This window comes from Eschrichtius robustus, chromosome 4 (assembly GCF_028021215.1).
Source record: "Eschrichtius robustus isolate mEscRob2 chromosome 4, mEscRob2.pri, whole genome shotgun sequence".
Taxonomy (NCBI): Eukaryota; Metazoa; Chordata; class Mammalia; order Artiodactyla; family Eschrichtiidae; genus Eschrichtius; species Eschrichtius robustus.
The window spans coordinates 64,291,437-64,309,563 of NC_090827.1; the positions used below are offsets into that span (position 1 = coordinate 64,291,437).

Below are 18,127 nucleotides of genomic sequence, written 5' to 3' on the forward strand. Positions count from 1 at the left end.
TTGGGTAGTATTGGCAATGTTTTGTAGTTTTCGGTGTATAAGTCTTTTGCCTCTGTGGTTAAGTTTATTCCTAAGTATGTTATTCTTGGTGATGCTAAATGGTGGAAAGCACAATTTTTAAGGAAGAAAGGCCTAACATTAAGTCGAGGTATTCATGACTTGGTCCCCTTGCTTTTGTGGGCAGCTGTACTAATAACAGATCTTTGGAGCTTTGTTTTATTTAAAAAAAAGAAAACCGAAGTGCTATATAGCTTATGTGCATTTCAAAATCAAATCTCAAGTGGCTAATTACTTATTCCTCCTTACATTCCATGTGGCCTCTTTTCAATTTAATTCAAAATTAATTATAAAATAACTTTTGCTAATTCAGGATAATTCCCCACATTATCTGTAGCACTTAGAACAGTGCTGGCACATATATGTGGTAAAAAATAAGGAGAATGAAGAATCACAAGAAATAAATATTTAAAGGGAAAAAAATGACAATCAACAAACGAGGCTAGAATTATTAGATTTTATTTTTCCCCACTACTCTTAAAACTCAGCTTCACCAAGTAACAGGTCAGACTTCTGCAGTAACAACTCTTTTCTGGGCTGTAACCCTTTTCAGGAGGCAGAATTTATCAAATATGGTTCCAGGATGTTTCCACCCCATAATTCTAAGCCACTTACAGAATCATATCTTCTTAGGTCTTAACTGGAATCAAACAATCTAGACACATGTAACATAATCAAAAGAGCATAAACCATTTCTTTTCCTTCCCCTGCTGAATGCACTTCCCTCTTTTTCCCCAAAGGGTTTGTTACTAAGAGATGTTGAAGTATCTTACTTTCCAAGAAACCTGTCTACCAGTTCTGAATCTGAGCCTGGAATAAGGGATCCCTTATTCACAAAAGAATTTAATAAATATTCTAAGCTAATTATTCTCAGCCAAGACAAATTAAATTTGTTTTACTTTACACCTGACATAGCTTTGCTTCAGTGCTTCCTACTTGCAAAAGTCAAACCCTATCTTTAAAACCCCTTATAATTTCCATGACTGAGAGGAAAGAGGGAGTGGGGAAGAGCTGGCTTGTTGTGTAGTAGGGGATTCTGAAAAGGGCAGATATTTAGTTTTGAAGTCACTAAGTGGAAAAACACCAAATGTTCTTCCTCCTTATTCTGATAATAAAAACACATTTAGGCCAGAACTAGAAAATTCTGGTCCTAAAACTATAATATATTATAATAGTTTTAAGTACATTCAAAATTTATATTACTCTTTAATTTCTTTTCCCTGAGTTTGGGTTCACAGTTTGGTAGAGATACTTTAAAGAAGAGGTAGTTAGTGGGGGTAAAGAAGAAATAATGTTTGTGTCTAGCAGCATCTGGGAAAATATGTAACATCTGTCATTTCAATCTCAGTTAACAATTATCTTTTCCTCTTGAATCTGAAAATGTAACAGAGGGATGATCGTTTTCCTTTTTTTTCTTATCTGCCAAGGACCCTCTCTCCTATAACATCCACCCCAGTAGTATTATCACTATTCATAAAAATGAACAGCCCTTCCAAACGCTCCAAAGTGGGGTTGTTTAGATTTAGCAGAGAGAGGCTCAACTGAGTAACTTTTATTCATACAGTCATTAGAGAAAATGAGCAGAATTCCAGCACTGCCAACCACTGCCTTTTCTCCCTGGACCCGGTTTATTTAAATCATTCCTGTCAATTCTTGAGTTGATTCTAAAGTCTGGGCTCTAGGGGATCCTGACATCTAACACAGGTAGAGACATTTTGGTCCAGATCTCAGCCTCCAGTCTTACAATGGGCTGCTGGAATATTGTTTCATCAGATGCTCATGACAGGGATTGCAAACTCGCTCAGGCTTGATACTTGAAGGAAGAGGCAGTTCGTTTGTTGAGCAGGCATTACAGAAGGTTCCTCTGCAGTTCTTACACACATTCTACAAGGAGAAGGGGAGGTCAGGTGGGTAACAGAAGAGCAGGGCATAAGGATGCATGGGATATAAGAGGCCAAATATGATAGATGCTCAATGTCTAATAAAATACTGGCTGAATGTGTGCTGTGTGCCACACAGTATCTAACTAAACAATCTGTCTACAAAGAAGCATACAGTCTAGTTCTTAGATCTAAATGAAGAGAAGCATTTCCACAGAATGCAAATGAACAGATAATACAATAATTATTTATCTTTAGAATATATACTTTCATTTATATTCACCTTTAGGTGGGCTAATTCTAAAATTAGTTTACAATTACCCAAGCATACTTCAAATAAGGCAGGCAGTGACCTAGCCATGGGTAGGGTTGAGTAACTGACGTAAGATTAAAAACTTTGCTGAGCATGAACTGAAAGTATAATTTCTAATACACTGATGTGCTCAATGCTTTCCTGTGATGCTCTACAAGCACATCCTTTGGGGTTATCAGTGCAGCAGGAGCACAGCTTCCTGCATCCTTTTTATTGGGAAGTTAGTCTCTTTATTAAGCATTTTGAGTCTTTAGTGGCCAAACTGTGGGACAGCATGTGGGTCATTATGGCAGTGCCACTGGTAAAGCTGTGATAGGTTGGTGCACACATAGCTCCAAGGGTCCCTATTTAAAGGCTGTGAAGAATGACTTCCCCCATAAATAATGCTTCTTTTCCCCAAACAATTCATCTTCCTGAGGGTGCAGCAGAGGTAGGGGGGTCATTTTTATTTGAAAGCCTGGGAGGAATCTTCCTCTGACATATTGCAGTTAGTTTGCATGGCTTAGAAAAGAAAAGCCAGAATTAGATTAGCAGCTTCTTCTGTTTGGGAACACATTTCTCTAATTACAACTTCCAATTCCATAAAGGCAGTTCATCTTTATCTGCTTCTGCTAATTTAAGACTAGGTTATACTACAATTTTGCTTGTTAAAATTTAGCAGGATCACAAATGGTGGCACGCAGGTTGTAACCCAGAATTTGGGCACGTTTCCTTCTCTTCTAAGCACTTGTTTCTGACATTCATTTGTCCATAACATTTCTTGAGCATCTACTATGAACTGGGTACCATATTAGATGCTGGGGGATCCTACTGTGAGCAAGGCACAGCTATGGCTGTCAAAGACACTTACTTTTCCTGCATGCTTCCTTCACCCTGCTGACTCTAGGATAACAAGCTGGGTAGGAGTTTAGGCAGAGACCCTTGAGGATCCAACGGGAGAACAAGTGATTTGGTGGAGAAAGAGCTCATTTCCCTCTCAGAGGCTGTTTCCCCAAATAATTCAAAGAACCAAAGAACCAACCCCCCCCCCCCGACCCCGCCCCAACCTGTCTTCTCTGTTCTAAGCAGGATGGAGTACTGGAAGGAGTATAGACTTTGGAGCCAAAGTCAGGTTGCATCTGGGCTTTCAGTAACTGGGATAATGCACTGGACACCTCTGAGCCCCAGGTTCTTTATAAAATGATGGCACAAAGGACACAAGCTTAACAAGAACAAGGACTTGGGACTCGGTCTACATTTTGTTCATTACTCGTTCTCCGGCACGTGGAATAGTACATTCTGCATAGTAGGCACTCAATAAATATTTACTTAATAAACTTATGTTTGTTTTAAATTACTTATATAGTTAATTTGTATTTAATATTTTAATGGGGACTTACTAACATGACTTAACGGGACTGAAAAAAAATAGGTACACACTAAATGCTTGCTCCTTTTGCTTTTCTCCCCACTCTCTGCATTCTATACAGCGAAGTCCCTATCGTGAGAAGCGGCTAGTGGTGCAGTGGGCGTCCCTGTGAAGCACCTGTTCATTTCTCGCCACTGTTACCTTTGTTAGGCTGCAGTCTTCCTGGCACAGCTGACACGTCTGTGGCTGTTCAGAGGGCAGCGGCTGTTCCTAAACCACACAGTGAGCCAGTTAGTTTCCCTTAGCCCCGGAAATACCAGCATTTTCAGAATATGCATTTTTTAGTTACAAAATTAATATAATCACACTACAGGTTATCTGGAAACTAGAAAAACAAATTACATATAGTCTCACCACCTTATATACAACTCTGATAATCCTATCATTATCCTTGGTGCTCTTTTTAATTTTTATAATAAAGTAACATGTGATTTTATCTATATAAAGAAAATTCATGTATATAAATGTAAAAAGCTAAAAAAAAAGAAAGCCCCATCCCTCTTGTCTTATTCTATCACCAAGAATGGAGGGAGTAGGCTTCATTTTACCCTAATAGATAGATGACAGCAGTGACTCAGACATAGTAGCATTTATCAGTTTTCTCATGGAGTTGTCATCTACCACTATATTTGTAAATGTTTGGTTATTTCGAAGTGATCAAGAAGTATTTTTTCTCTTTATTTTATGTAAGGGAAGACTAAGGAAAAGGGAGGTACAGTGAGCTCTCAGGTCCCGCGGTATGTCAAAGAGAACCTCAGATAGGAAGTTAAGAGCTGCTGTTTACTTAGTAAATCGCTCAAAACTGTGCTACTTCCTGTGAGCGTTTCAGCCAAATGCATGCTTGTTTAGGATATTATTAAAAGGATGGGACGCAGAGGCCTGTATGCATTCGTCTACCTCTCTTGCTGCCTTGTTTACAGCTAGGCATGGTCCAGCCAACTATTTAATTTATACAAGATGTTTTAGGACGGGAGACTCAGTTACCTGTTCATTCACAGGGTGAGACTGCAGCCTACAATGGGAAAGTAAAAACAGTAACTAATAGCAACATATTTCCTTTTTCATCATTTCAAAAGCACAGAAAAAGCAATACCATGGTTCTTTTATGTTGCTGAGACCAAAGTAATTATTAATGTTGACCTCCAAGGAGAGGAAATTTTGGTTGTTAAATCTATTACTAGAATATGATCCTACATTATGCTAGTAGATTCCTGGTTAAAAATAGATTGGAGTTACATTTTGTTTCCTTTTTACTACCAAGAAAATAGTGGTTATGTTTCCCAACCTGCAAAACGTCAATGGCCAAGGCCATACATTTTAATAGCTTTTTTCCTGTCCAATATTATGGAAACCTACCCATTATCATATGTCATGTATTAGTCCCTTCTCCCACGTACCCATTCAGATTGAAATATTGCTTCATGATACCAGCTGAGCTAACCCCAATTTTCCCAACTTGGAACAGAACTTATACAAGAGGAGAAGCAAAGCCTCCTCCTCAGCAAAGCCTCAGCTCTGGGGAAAATGGACCACAGATCTACAATGGTTCCAATTCTCTTTGGTTGAGTGGCAGTGTGACCATCAGTGTTACCAGGTTTTCAGCTGTTCTTTGGACCACAATCCCAGGAAACCTCGGTATGTTTTAGGATTGCAGTTCTGGCCAGGATAGGCCCTGGAAGCAGCTATTATATAGTGCAGAGACAAAGGGCTTAAAAACAGAAGACATGATAAGGAGAGGCAACTTGGGCCTCTCTGTGGGCCTCAATTTTCTCATCTGTAAAGTAGGAATGGATGATTAAACTTTTGTAAGGAGAATTAAATTTGTAAGGAGATAATGAATGTGACACACCTTTTAAGCTGCAGAGCACAATACAAATCTAAGGTAGTATACTTGTCCCTCCCTATCATCAGGTTCCGCATCTGTGGTGGGTTAAATCCCCAGATGAGCAACCCACAGATACAGAGAGCCCATTATATTCATTGTACTAGGCCACTTTATGTAAGGGACTTGCGCATCCATGGATTTTGGTATCTGAAGGGGCTCCTGGCACCCTGGATACCAAGGGACGACTGTATTGTCTTGTATTCCCAAGGCCTAAAATCAGAACCTGGCATGTAAGACCCTCTTGAATGTAAATGACTTGATTTTAGTCTGCAACGAGGCTGACTCTGAAAGGCCCGTTTGAGCCCTGGTTAATTTTGTGGTCTAATTCCTTCCCATGGCCCATGCTGATCTATAATGTTAGATGGACTGTAGTTTAATAAGGCTGGTCCTGGATCAGACCATGTTCTCTTTGGGAGTGAACTTAAAGGTACTGGAATCATTCTGGCCTTGGAGGTGAGGAATAGCTGTTTAGGCTAAGTACCTGCAAAATCAGCCTACTGTTGGACTGTGTGATTTATCTTCCTCAGCAGCTAGTTTTGCTCCAGATGACACCCTACCTCATTCTTAAGGCATTAAAGGCTGGACAGGTACAGCTGCCAAAAATGTATACTGTATAGGTCTCTCAAAATCCCTCTGTGGTATCTTTCCTTGATAATAATCTATTTTTGTTGTTGTCATTATAAGAGACTTTAATTTTTAGAGCACTGTTAGGTTCACAGCAAAGCTGAGCAGAAAGGACACAGATTTCTCATATATTCTGTTGGACTTCCCACCCTCCCGCCATTATCAACATTCCACACCCGAGTGGTACCTGATGTTACAGTCATTGAACCTAAACTGACACATCATAAGTCATAGTTTACCTTAGGGTTCGCTCCTGGTGGTGTACATTCTGTGGGTTTGGGCACATGTACAATGACATGTATCTATCATTATAGTGTCATACAGAGTATTCTCACTGCCCTACAAAATCAGATTCATCCATCCACATCCTCAAAGCCCTGGCAATCACTATCTCCATGGCTTTGCCTTTTCCAGAATGTCACATAGTTGGACCTTCTTGATTTTTTAATACAGTGGCAGTATGTAATGTTTTGTTGTTAAAATAATTGTTAAAAGTCAACCTCCTTGGAATGATCCCATGTTCTTCGTTGCGGGGAAATGAGATGAAGAGTTAAGAAAAAGGAATAAAGCAAAACTGTTTTTCTCCTTAAGAGAAAAAAAGTAAGGGAAATTAGAGTATTTATTTGAAACATAGCTGCCTTTCACTTAGCACTTAGGCGGAAACAAGTCACGCCCACGTACATTTAAGAACCTAGGAAATGCTATGGTTTGTGCTTCATTTACTTGTCCCACTGATCCAGTAAAGATTAGATTAGACATAATCTTTTAAGTGATAGTTTGGGGATTAACCAGGGAAGAATCAGAGGACAGCTTGATCACCTTTCTTTCTTTCTTCTGGAATGGACTAAATGGGTTTGGTTTAACATGCGTTATCTGGCTTGTTATTTATTCACTCCCCCTTCAAAATGTCTTTCTGGAATATTAATATTACAAGTCAGTGTCTGGTCTGTGTCATTGCCAACGTATATCAAAAGCTCCCTTTTTCCCACCACCCCAAAATAGCTTTATATCTTAGTTAATACTTTATTAATAAACACCTGTGGCTTTCTTCCAGGGGCTTTTTTAGTTTAACATTTTCCTCTTGAATTTTGTGCTTCCCATCCTGCCAAAAGAAAACAGCCCAATTTATTAATTATTCAGACTGCTAAACAATGATGATGCTGCAGACATTTTCTTCTATATTGTCTTAGCTTGGGTATAAAGCTAGCAGCTTTTTTCTTTTCTTAATTAGGGAAGGAGTTTAACTTTCGAGATATTTTTTCCATCATTCTTTGTTCCAAATAGTTTCTTAACAAATGATTCTGATAGGGTTTGCCACAAATGATTTTCAGAGTAGATATTTTCTTTAATGCTTGAGACTCAAATGAAATTCAGAATGTATCCTATTTACTTACAAAGTGGCTTCAAGGTATCAGTTACTTCTTAGGAAAAAAAAAAACGAAACAAAAATATACACACACACAAACCCCCAGCTGAGCTCTGGACAGCTAGTGAAACCGAGCATGGCCATATCCAGCAGACTGTGTAATCCTCTAGACGCTCAGTCAAGTAGTTGCCTCAGTATCATGACAACTTCTATAGCCTATACAACTCGAGGAGTTTTCTACTCTGAAGGACCAATGGAAAATTCCAAACTGCATTTCTACCAATGCCACTAAGCCCTGCCTGGGCAGTTTTGGGGGGACAAATTCTTCCTGTGGCACAAACACGGCTGTCTGCCTTGAACTCCTTGCCCATCAGCCTCTAAAAGGAGAATGTACGTTCTCAGACCACTCCTGGAAGGGCTTGCACTGCACGGTGATTCAAGATTGAGACATCTAAGGCCTCACGGGAAAAACAGGATAAGATAGGCCAAGATTTTAAGTAAATCTCTGTAAGCCCTTATAAGTAGATTTTATGTTCACTAAACTAAGATAATAAAGACAGCCTGCTACAGAGAGAATGGTTCTTTGCACATGTCACATTAGAGGTGTAATAAATTTCCGTTTACCACTTTTCTACTCTCCAGCAAATTAGCAGCTCACTCTCTAGAAATTTTAAAAAGCTTATACATTTGTCCTGCTTTGTTGTATATAATATTTACAAAGAAGGTGATTTTTTTCCCTGTATTTGTCTTTGACAGAAAAAGTATTTCATGCTTTCCTGATTTTATTATTTGAAGAGAGTGGCTCGGTTTCCTGGGTCCCAGAGATGATCTTAATCCAGTGTTAGATCTCTCACCACTACAGGTTGCCGGAGGTCTCCTTCCTAACACTGTTCTGTAGAAGCTTCTACTCCTGGTCTTTAAACCACTCTATATTACCTTCCTTTCCCTGTGCCTAATTCCCTTTTTTTCTAATTTTCCCAAGAGAAGTACCTTGAGTATACTAAAATTGAAATCTTCATGACTTGAAAAAGGTGTACAGAAGCGAATCCGCATTTAAGACAATTCTGTTAAAGGGGAATTCAGGGTTGGGGAGGGATGACTATACCATATTATTAAAAATATTAGATACTAAAATAATCTTACTTAACAAACTGAAAGGAATAAGATAGTCACTGGGAACTATGGTCATTAATCCCCTTTTCCAAATGAACTCAAGTTAGAGTGTCCCAGGGGCAGACTCAGAATCAAGCCTCCATGTGTTTACTCCAGTTCTCGCCTGCCACCTATGTACTCAAGGCCATAGCAATTAAGTATGTGTTCCATAAGAGAAAACTGTCCGGCCCATCAAGGTAGCCTCTAAAAATTAAGTAAATAAACATGGGAATAACAAATATTACCGTTTTGGGTTCTGCCTTCTGGGAACCCTTTCCTGGGATGCTCTTGTTGTTTTGTAACCTTCTTTCTCTTTCCTGTTTTAGTTCTAACTCAAGCTGGTTCCTGGGATAGGTGGGAGAGAAAAATGATGAAAATCTGGATTTCTGTACTCCTAAAGAATGCCAAACCCTTTTCTTAGAGTTCAGTAATTAAATTTTAATACTTGATTAATGAAAAGTATACCAGATGTATATGGACAACCAGGTTTTAAAGCACTAAAATACAATACAATCAAACCAGTAACACTGAAATACATTTGACATGTTTAATCTTCCTTGGATGATTAAGAATGCACTTTCGGATCTCCCAGTGCCTGAGGGTCACGGCTCTGAATCGCAACATTTAATACTAACTCTTAATGAAAAGTTGTGGTCAACCGAATGACAACTAGTAAGATTTACTATAACTGAAAGACAGTATTTCTAAATTTTCAGCAAGATACAGTATGAAAGCACTAACACTGTAGTTCCATTACATATGAATTAGCTGCTCCCTCTTCACAGTTATGTAGTTAATCCCCAGTTACACCCTCAACCACTAGTATCCTTAGTAACTGTGTGCTTTTATATCCAACAGCAAAGTTCTATTTGTTTGAAGTCAGTGCCTTAGGCACAGAGTTGAGTCTCATTTGAGAGACAGTATGGAAGAATGGTTAAGGGCTTGGAGTCAGAGAAATTGGCTTTTAAATTAGTGTTGCTACATATTAGCTTAACTGTGTGAATTTGGACAATTTAACCCCACTGAGCGTCAATTTCCTCTGAAGGTGGGGGTAATCAGATCACCTACAAATAGGGTTGATGGGAAGATGTTAGGAGAGAATGCATATGAAGTGCTCAGTAAAGTATTTGGCACATAGTAAGAATTCAGGAAATCCTGTTATTATTAGTGTTGTGTTGGCTATTCTCTTACTCCATCCTATTTACCTGGGATCTTGGGTTCTAATTTCCTAATTCTTTGATGGCAAAAGATGTTGACGAAATTTTGGGAATGCTTATGTATGTGAAGCGTTCTGAATTCTAATTCTGGAGAAAGGACATGGCAGGACAAAACAGACATGGCTTGATCAGGAGACCGCCCCTCTCTTGCTGTCTGGCCTTAGTACTTCCCATGACCACCCTGGCCGCTAAAGCCGCCCTTTCTTCACCGCTGCCTGGTGAGCTCCTCCACTTCCAGCTGCAGACTGTTGATCTTGTCTCCGAAGTCCTGCTTGAAGAGCCGGTTGTCCAATTCAGCAGACTGGCGGCCTCGCTCAGCCTGGCGCAATCTGGATGTGAGCCATATGAACTTGTGATAAAAAACACAAGCCATGGTGGGGAGGAAGACCAAGTTCAAAACACAAAATAAAACAACCCAAGGAAGAAGGCATGAAGAGACAGAGAGAGGAAAATAAACTTTGTAGGACATGGGAAGAAATTATGGGGGGGAGAAAAGATGGAGAAGAAACAAATTCTTTAAAAAAAAGCAAGATGAAGGTGAACCAGGCAGAGGAATAGTTGATTTTCCATTTTTTTTTTTATTCTAGTACTACAGTTTACAGCCATTAGATGATAAACAATAAAACATCACTTTTTAGAAAACCCATATCCAAAGCCAACCTCAAGTACATAGTAATTAAAGTTAAATCTACTTTTTTGTTTGTTTTTATTTCCTAATAGGTTTGGTACTTTATAATTTCTGTTTTACACTCATAACTGGAACTTGCAAATGGGCAACTACCTTCTTATATGTGGAATTAGAACATTTTCCTGGTCCCTTCCCTAAACCACAAATTATATTAAATCACTGGACACTATACATCAACCTTTACCCAGGCTTCGGGGTTTTAACATAATGAAAAGCCTTTGTTAGGGTTTGGCTATCTCTTTCCTTTTCCATTTCTACCAACTGGCGTGTGAGTGTAAGTGGACAAACAATTCAGCACTGGGCCTGCATAAGATTCCTGACCATATTCTCTGGAAGATTATGAATGTTTTCTCCCAAATATCCTATAACTTTGCACCTATAAAGAAGCATGTTCTAAGGTGAAATATCTGGGGCTCTCTGTAATAGAATTTGGGAGCATGCTACTATGCTACTATGTATAGTCTTTAAAATGTTTTATTTTGGTGTTTGAGCACTCCTTCCAAATGCTCATAGAAAAGGCAACTCATCACCACAAAAGGTTGATGAAGGTAAGAAGAGGTGCAAAATTATAAGAAATAAACTAAGTTCAAAAGCATAGGCTCTTCCATGAGGTTGGTCATAGGCTCTCTGACTTGACCTTGGTTCAAGTCTGCAAGGACCTATAAAAACACACATGACATCTATCTTACTCTCTTAATTCTGTTTTTTCCAAGAAGATGGTAAAGAATTTCAAGAGCTGGGAGCAAAGGGGTTATCTTTGTCCCCACTTAAGCAGCTGAAATGCTGCAAATCTACCAGAATAAGAAAAAACAGAAAAACAAAAACTTTGCCAAGACTTTTTGAAGGAATAAAGGCTTATGTAACTAACACCTGTTCCCCCAAATCAAAAGTCATTTTTTTTTAAAAATCAAAGTATTTATAGGCTTATTACAAGGTAACGCCTAGGAAGGGTCAGATCTGTGGTCACTTAGAAAAAGAAGCCCTGCTGATTATTGTTTATGAATACCTACTGGGAATCTTTATTTTTAGACTAAATAATAATAATGAATAGAAGTTTATCATTTGTCTATTTCCTACTCTGAAATGGTTTTCTAATAGATTGTTATTCTCCTAGAAACTTAAGCAAATTCCCATCTGAACAAAAAGTAACAGAAACTCTTAAGTAAACATTGCCAGCAAGGAACAAGAGGCAGGAAACCATCACTCATGTCTATGCCTTGTTGTCTTTACTCCAAAAGGAAAAGCAGGATAGATGTGAAAAACGTGTAGCGTATTTTTTTTTTTTTTAATAGGAGAGACGTGTTTTTATTAAAATTGTTCTCTCTGAGCTACCTAAATAGGAAGTGGAATTGCAGGAAAATGGCAGAGGTAGAAGATGACAAATATTAGGAGGGTTTTCCCAAGCTTCCACATTATTATGTTATCATAAGTTACCTAATCACTAACTTTATCTCTATGACTTTAAAGAAATGTAAGGATGCTGTTCCCCGCCCTCACCCCACTGCCCCCCACCAAAGTCACTGAGGCAAAATAGCTGCAAGCCATCTTGGTTACTGAGAGTAGAACTGTAGTGGAATACTAAGTACTTATCCTTGGCTTGGGGATTAGACCTAGATAACAAAAGTGAAAAGGGGTCATGGCCTAAGAGACACAGAACTACTTTAGAAGAGTCCAAGACCACGTGGCAGTCACCTCTAGTTCATTACATGGCAACGGCAGAACAGGCTCAATGACACAGACATCGTACCTAGAAACTGGTATTGTTGGGGACTGGGCTGTAAAGGCATCAGGCATCAGTCATATATGTACAGAGCTTCAATTCCCTAGGATGTTTTTTAATGGTGTGTTTATTTATTGGTCAACTCAGAAGTAATTTCTCAAAGTTTATTTGGTATTTAATTGGGAACTTATACTAAATTTTCTAACTCTGGGGAGAAAATAAAGAAGAAGAAAACACAGCCTATATATATATCAAACGGTTTTTTTTAAAAGTCCAGCAAATTCAAAGTCAATGTTTGGTGACATTTTATATAGAATCAGAGCATAAATGCAATAACTTTCAGATTTCTTCCTTTTACAATTAAGCTGTGATATCCAACTTGCGAGGTGACCAGCTGTAAAATGCCTAATGATGTTTTGGGATCAGTTTATTTGCTGCACTATTTAAGGTCTTTGCCTGTTTCACCAAATCCTTCTCACTATATTAATACAGTAAAAATAAAAATAAAAATGGGAGTGAAAGGGGAATGAGAAAATGAATAAATAGGAAAGACAAAAATAGCAAGAGAATAAGTCAGCTTAATAATACTTGAAGAGGTAAGTCATTATTTTAGTTCTGTCTGCTTTAAATGCCAAGCCAAAAATCCACTGAAAAATAATCTGACACATTTCAAAAACACAATTTATGAACACTAAAATTGACTTGTTAAATCATAAACATATAACTGCTATGAGCAAGCACTTAGATAACTTCCGAGATACACTGATACTTTTTCATTTTAGATCAGCCAAACCAGAGTTTTCAAGCTTATTTATTAATTTGCAATTAACTTTTGATTCAACAATAATATGCAGTGCTGTTCAGGACCCACCCTGGTCAAGAACCATCTGAATAAAAGAAGCCATCCATTCACCCTTTCATCCATGCATTTACTAAATGAATGCCTTGGACATTCAAGGCACTGTGACAGATCCAACAAGGGAACTTAAAGGATTAGTTAACTAACGTCAAGGAACTCACACTCTCATCAGAAGATACATATATAAAGGTTTATAAGGTAAGACAAAGTCAGAAGTGCTATAAGCAGTATGGATAGGTATGGATATAAGGCTATGGGAATTCCAACTAGTACAAATTGGCAGTTTACTTTTAGCTGGGAAGAAGCGTTAGAGGAAGCTTTGGGTAGGTGGCATTGAAGCCTGAACATAAAAAAATGTATCTGAAGAACAAGGAAGTGGGAAGAGAAAGGGCATTTCTAATTGGTGAAACTATTAGGCAAGACATGGATGGGGAAAATGGGAAGCATGTCTAGTAAGTAGTTTAGTTTTGCTCAGGTGCAAGAAGGGTGATCAGTGGGTGTTCAGAGGTAGCAACACAGGCTGGCAACGCTTAATGACCATGGGTGCCGCGGCTCATTCAATCTTGAAGACTTAGCCATTTCTCTTGGCAGCTGAGTCATCAGGAAGAACATGGTGGCTTCAGACAGAAAGAGAAAAGAGTAGCATAGGGAGAAGATGTACTTTGGGCAGATTGAATTGTATGTACTGGTGGGAAATAGCTGGTCAGGGGATGAAAATGCAAGACTGGTCTCCAGATTGAGGACAGAGCGGGAGACCGACAGATCTAAGAGTTGTGGGCGGGATGTGACAGTAGAAGCTATAGAACTATTCAGGAGAAAGCAGAGAGAAAAAGGAGATGAGAGAGGAGGGAAAGGGGTTACAGTTATTAGAAGGGCCCTCAGTACCCCTCCATCACCTAGCACCAAAGTCTTCAAAGACTTGAGTGATGAACAGTAACAGAATCACAAACAGATTTAAAAGTCCTTTCATCCTTGTAAGTATCCCTCCTCTAACACATGACACTAAAATGGTTTTTAGTGACATCTTTAAAAAACACAAAATTTAACTGGCTTTCTTTCTACTTGCATGCCTGGTGTTAAGCTGGGAGATTCCCACATACTCTCTGCCAAATGCATAGCGCATTGTCTTCACGTCCAGGACTGAACGCCCTAAGTGTTTCACTAAAGAAACAGCACTTTTACCTTTGTTCAAGTTGTTTAATGGTAGCAGCCATCTGATTAGTCTTCTCTTCCAAGCGACTGTTCAGTTCACTTTTCTGTTTTACTCCTAAGTCTGAACTCTGTTATGGAAAAGAATTATGAGTGATGTTTATGTTTGCATATAACATAAAATCCTGCAACAAATCACACATACCTTTTGAACCTAATGGTAAGCAGGAACTAGAGAAATAGAAATGCTCATATATTTGCGTATCAGTTAATTACCAAATGTAGAAAAAAGCAAGAAGCAACATTTAAGATTGGTATTGTTATATGCAGTTTCGTCTCAAAAATCAACATCGGAAAGTACCTCAATTTATCTATATAACTCAGTTGGCAAGTTAGGCTGGAGAGTAGAAATTATCTTATAGGATAAAAAAGACCCTCTTGCCCAGTTACAGCATGAAAAGTGGCCATGACTTTCCAGAACAGCAATACAGGATCCTAGGATAGACCGATTCCCGAAGTGGTTTATTGGTAGCTAGCCTCAAAATGAGATGTGACTCTTTCCTCTTATATTTAAAGTGTGATTCTAGAGAAGAAGAGGGGCAGCGGGAAGCCCTGGGATTTTAGACAGCCGGTGAGCCTACCTGCAACTTAAAGGCAAGTTCATGCTTAAGAGCCCTGAGATCATCCAGCTGCTGCCGCAGAGACACCAGGGCATCCTGCTTCTCACAGACATCCTTCTCCAGCATCTTCATAGCCAGTTCCATCTCCTGTCTCATGCTGATCTGGATCTCCAGTTCTTTTTCAACATCCTGCCCCGAAAGGAAAACAAATTACTTATTCTCTCTTTCCTCAACTAAGTGCAAACCACAAAATTCCACAGGACAAGGTAGACCAAAACTCTCAGGTCTGAAGTCTGGCAAAACGGCTATAAGCTATCATTCAATACAGAGACATTAACAAAAAGAATAATAATAATTAGGATAATTAGAGTACCATTTACTCAATAATTTACAAATCTGAAAAACTCGGTAGGCCAAACATAGTGCTATCTAATGTGTCTAAAATACACACATACTTGAGTCACTTCATTAGATATTAAAACAATTGATGTCATATCTTATTATAGAAATATATATTAAGTGTTACAGCAGCCAGCACAAAATGAAGCAGTTGGAATTCTCTTCATTTGGAGGCTGTTGACATTTTCAAGAGCCCAGGGAACCCAAAAGATAATTTGGGTCCCCAAGGTAACATCTCAGTTACAGGGAATGGTCAATATGGCTAACTGAGTTTTTTTCTTTTTTTAAAAAATTTTTCTTTCATATTGGAGTATAGTTGATTAACAGTGTTGTGTTGGCTTCAGGTGTATAGCAAAGTGATTCAGTTATACGTATACACGTTATCTATTCTTCTTCAAATTCTTTTCCCATTTAGGTTATTACAGAATATTGAGCAGTGTTCCCTGTGCTATACAGTAGGTCCACGTTGGTTATCTATTTTAAATAGAGCGGCAAACTGAATTTTTCTATTCACTTATCATGAGACCTATTTTTGTTTCAACCATTATTACTGCAACATTATTTGGATGATCAGAGGTACAAAGACCTGAGGTTCTTCTGCATCCATGCTGTGCCCAGGGCACATTCAGAACCTTGCCTACTTGCTTGGTTTTGTTTCTCTTTTAATGAACATTTATCTTAATGTGGTATGAGAATGTGGAAAATTTTGTGTAAAATTTTCTCACTTGCCACTTAACTGAGGCACTCTTCTGTACATGGTTAGCATGACAGAAGACAAATCAGACTGCTTCTTAAAATGTTGACATATATTATTTCTAGGACCTTCCTTATGGAAAGTATTTTGAGATCAAATCCACAAACACACAGAAGGAAAATGATAAATATTTCAAGGATGTTAAATAACACTGTTAAAGTAACATTATAAAATAACCTGAAATTCTGTTCTATGCACTGTTTGTGATAACAAACTACAAATCAGATCACCCCTTATTTTTAGGCTTCTCCCTACTGTTAGAGACATTATTGGAGGGGGATTATTTGGTTGTCATACTATCTAAATTATAAGAAGAGTTAATGTACTAATACCACGGGTGTATTTAATATACTAATATTTGGATAAAATCTATTATAGGAGTATTAGTTCTTATTATACATTCTTTTATATATGTATATATATCTATTTTAATTTCTAAAAATATCTTAAGACTAATACTGATGTACATTTTTCTGTTTATGTATAAGAACAAGAATAAATTCAGAAATAACAACTAAAAATAAAAGCGTACAATTCTAAATTAATGATTCTTAAGGAGAAGAGGAGCTGCCCAATCCAAGGAGACATATCTTTGCCGGGGTGAGGACTGAAGCAGGAGGGGAGATAGCATAGTTTAAAAATGTAGGTTCTGCAACTTTGCCCATGCGCCACAACTACTGAGCCTGCGCTCTAGAGCCCACGAGCCACAACTACTGAAGCCCGCGCACCTAGAGCCTGAGCACTGCCACGAAGAGTAGCCCCTGCTCACTGCAACTAGAGAAAGCACACGCACAGCAACGAAGACCCAACACAGCCAAAAAATAATTAATTAATTAATTAATTAATTAATTAATAATTAAGAAAAGAAAAGAAAAAAGTAGGTTCTATATACCTAATGTTTTTGCAACACAAACTATAAAAGCAAAAATAAATTAAAAATTAAGATTGGTAAAATTCCATTGGCTGTTGAGAATGCTCAGAAAAAGGACTGAGGAAGCACTGTAGGAAATATGGGTTAAAAGAATGAGAAACTATTTTATAGGATCCATAAAATTTGCTAGAACACTACTGATATGCCTTGATCTGTGAGATAAAACCCCTAGGTAGGGGTTTTAATGTGTTCCTGAACTATTAGGACCTAAGCAAAATTTACCAGTCGTAGTTGTGTCTCCTCCTTTAAGTGCTTCCTTGCTTCACTCAGTGCTTGCCCTTCTGAAGTTCTGTCTGGCTTAGGGCCCTTGAAAAGATAAATAAAATAGTACATATTTAAGGATTTAAAGAATTTATACAGTTAGTGGACACTAGCACTGCTATTTAGTAAGGGGAATGATCATACCTAAACATGCATGATAATGAACGAAGACAACAAAGAAACTGAAGAAGTTTAGTAAGTATTCTTAAGCCGAACTGGGAATTTCTTGCCATTTTGTTTAAAGTCCTAAGATAGTTTACTAAACCAAGTGGTAGAAGTCTTAAAAAATCAGCCTCTGAAAACAAAATAGCATTTACTGTAAACTATAAATTGGGCCAAAGGTTCAAACAGGAATGCAGTCCTCCTCCAGAGATCTCACATCTGGTGTCTCCACCCATACAGAGAGGTCAGAGCTTAAACATCAGTAGCTCATGAGAAAATGCTGAGTAGTCACAGTTGTTTTTACAAAGTCCGTGCATTAAAGGCAAACATGTTACTCATGTCGGTCCCCACGCAGAGCCTAGGTGCTTACTCTTTAAGAACGTTAATAACTGGATTTCTGGATTCCTAGGTCACAGCAGGTTAGAAGCATGAGGAGGGAGACCTTTCTAGAGAGAGTAATGCTAACAGCAGTAAGAAGCAATAGGTGCCAGTGAAATAAAAGGCAGAAAAAACCACCCATAGTAATCTGGGAATATTTAAGCTCAGGAGCTAGAAGCTCTATCAATTTCAATAGCCGACGCCCACCAAAGTAGCACCGTTATCACTCAGTACAGAATTGCCAATGTTGATAATTATGATATTCAGTCATCACAAAGGGCTAAATGTGTTCAGTTACATCCTC

At 38.3% G+C, this 18,127-nt stretch overlaps 1 protein-coding gene across 3 annotated transcripts in view; it reads right to left on the reverse strand.

The window, feature by feature from the left end:
• Positions 1-528: 528 nt before the first annotated feature.
• RUFY3 (RUN and FYVE domain containing 3) overlaps positions 529-18,127 on the reverse strand; it is a 94,116-nt gene continuing 76,517 nt past the window's right edge. The window contains exons 10-18 of one of the 3 annotated variants that reach the window (XM_068542853.1): positions 17,245-17,328; positions 14,960-15,127; positions 14,352-14,449; positions 10,112-10,231; positions 8,931-9,030; positions 7,205-7,269; positions 4,643-4,670; positions 3,800-3,868; positions 529-1,941 (exon numbers count right to left, since the gene is read on the reverse strand). In XM_068542853.1, coding sequence (XP_068398954.1) covers positions 1,798-1,941; positions 3,800-3,868; positions 4,643-4,670; positions 7,205-7,269; positions 8,931-9,030; positions 10,112-10,231; positions 14,352-14,449; positions 14,960-15,127; positions 17,245-17,328 — 876 coding nt within the window. In that variant the 3' untranslated portion in view covers positions 529-1,797. Of the gene's footprint in view, positions 1,942-3,799; positions 3,869-4,642; positions 4,671-7,204; positions 7,270-8,930; positions 9,031-10,111; positions 10,232-12,102; positions 12,789-14,347; positions 14,450-14,959; positions 15,128-17,244; positions 17,329-18,127 lie in introns of those variants that run through there. The other 2 variants (XM_068542855.1, XM_068542854.1) reach the window with 2 other exon arrangements.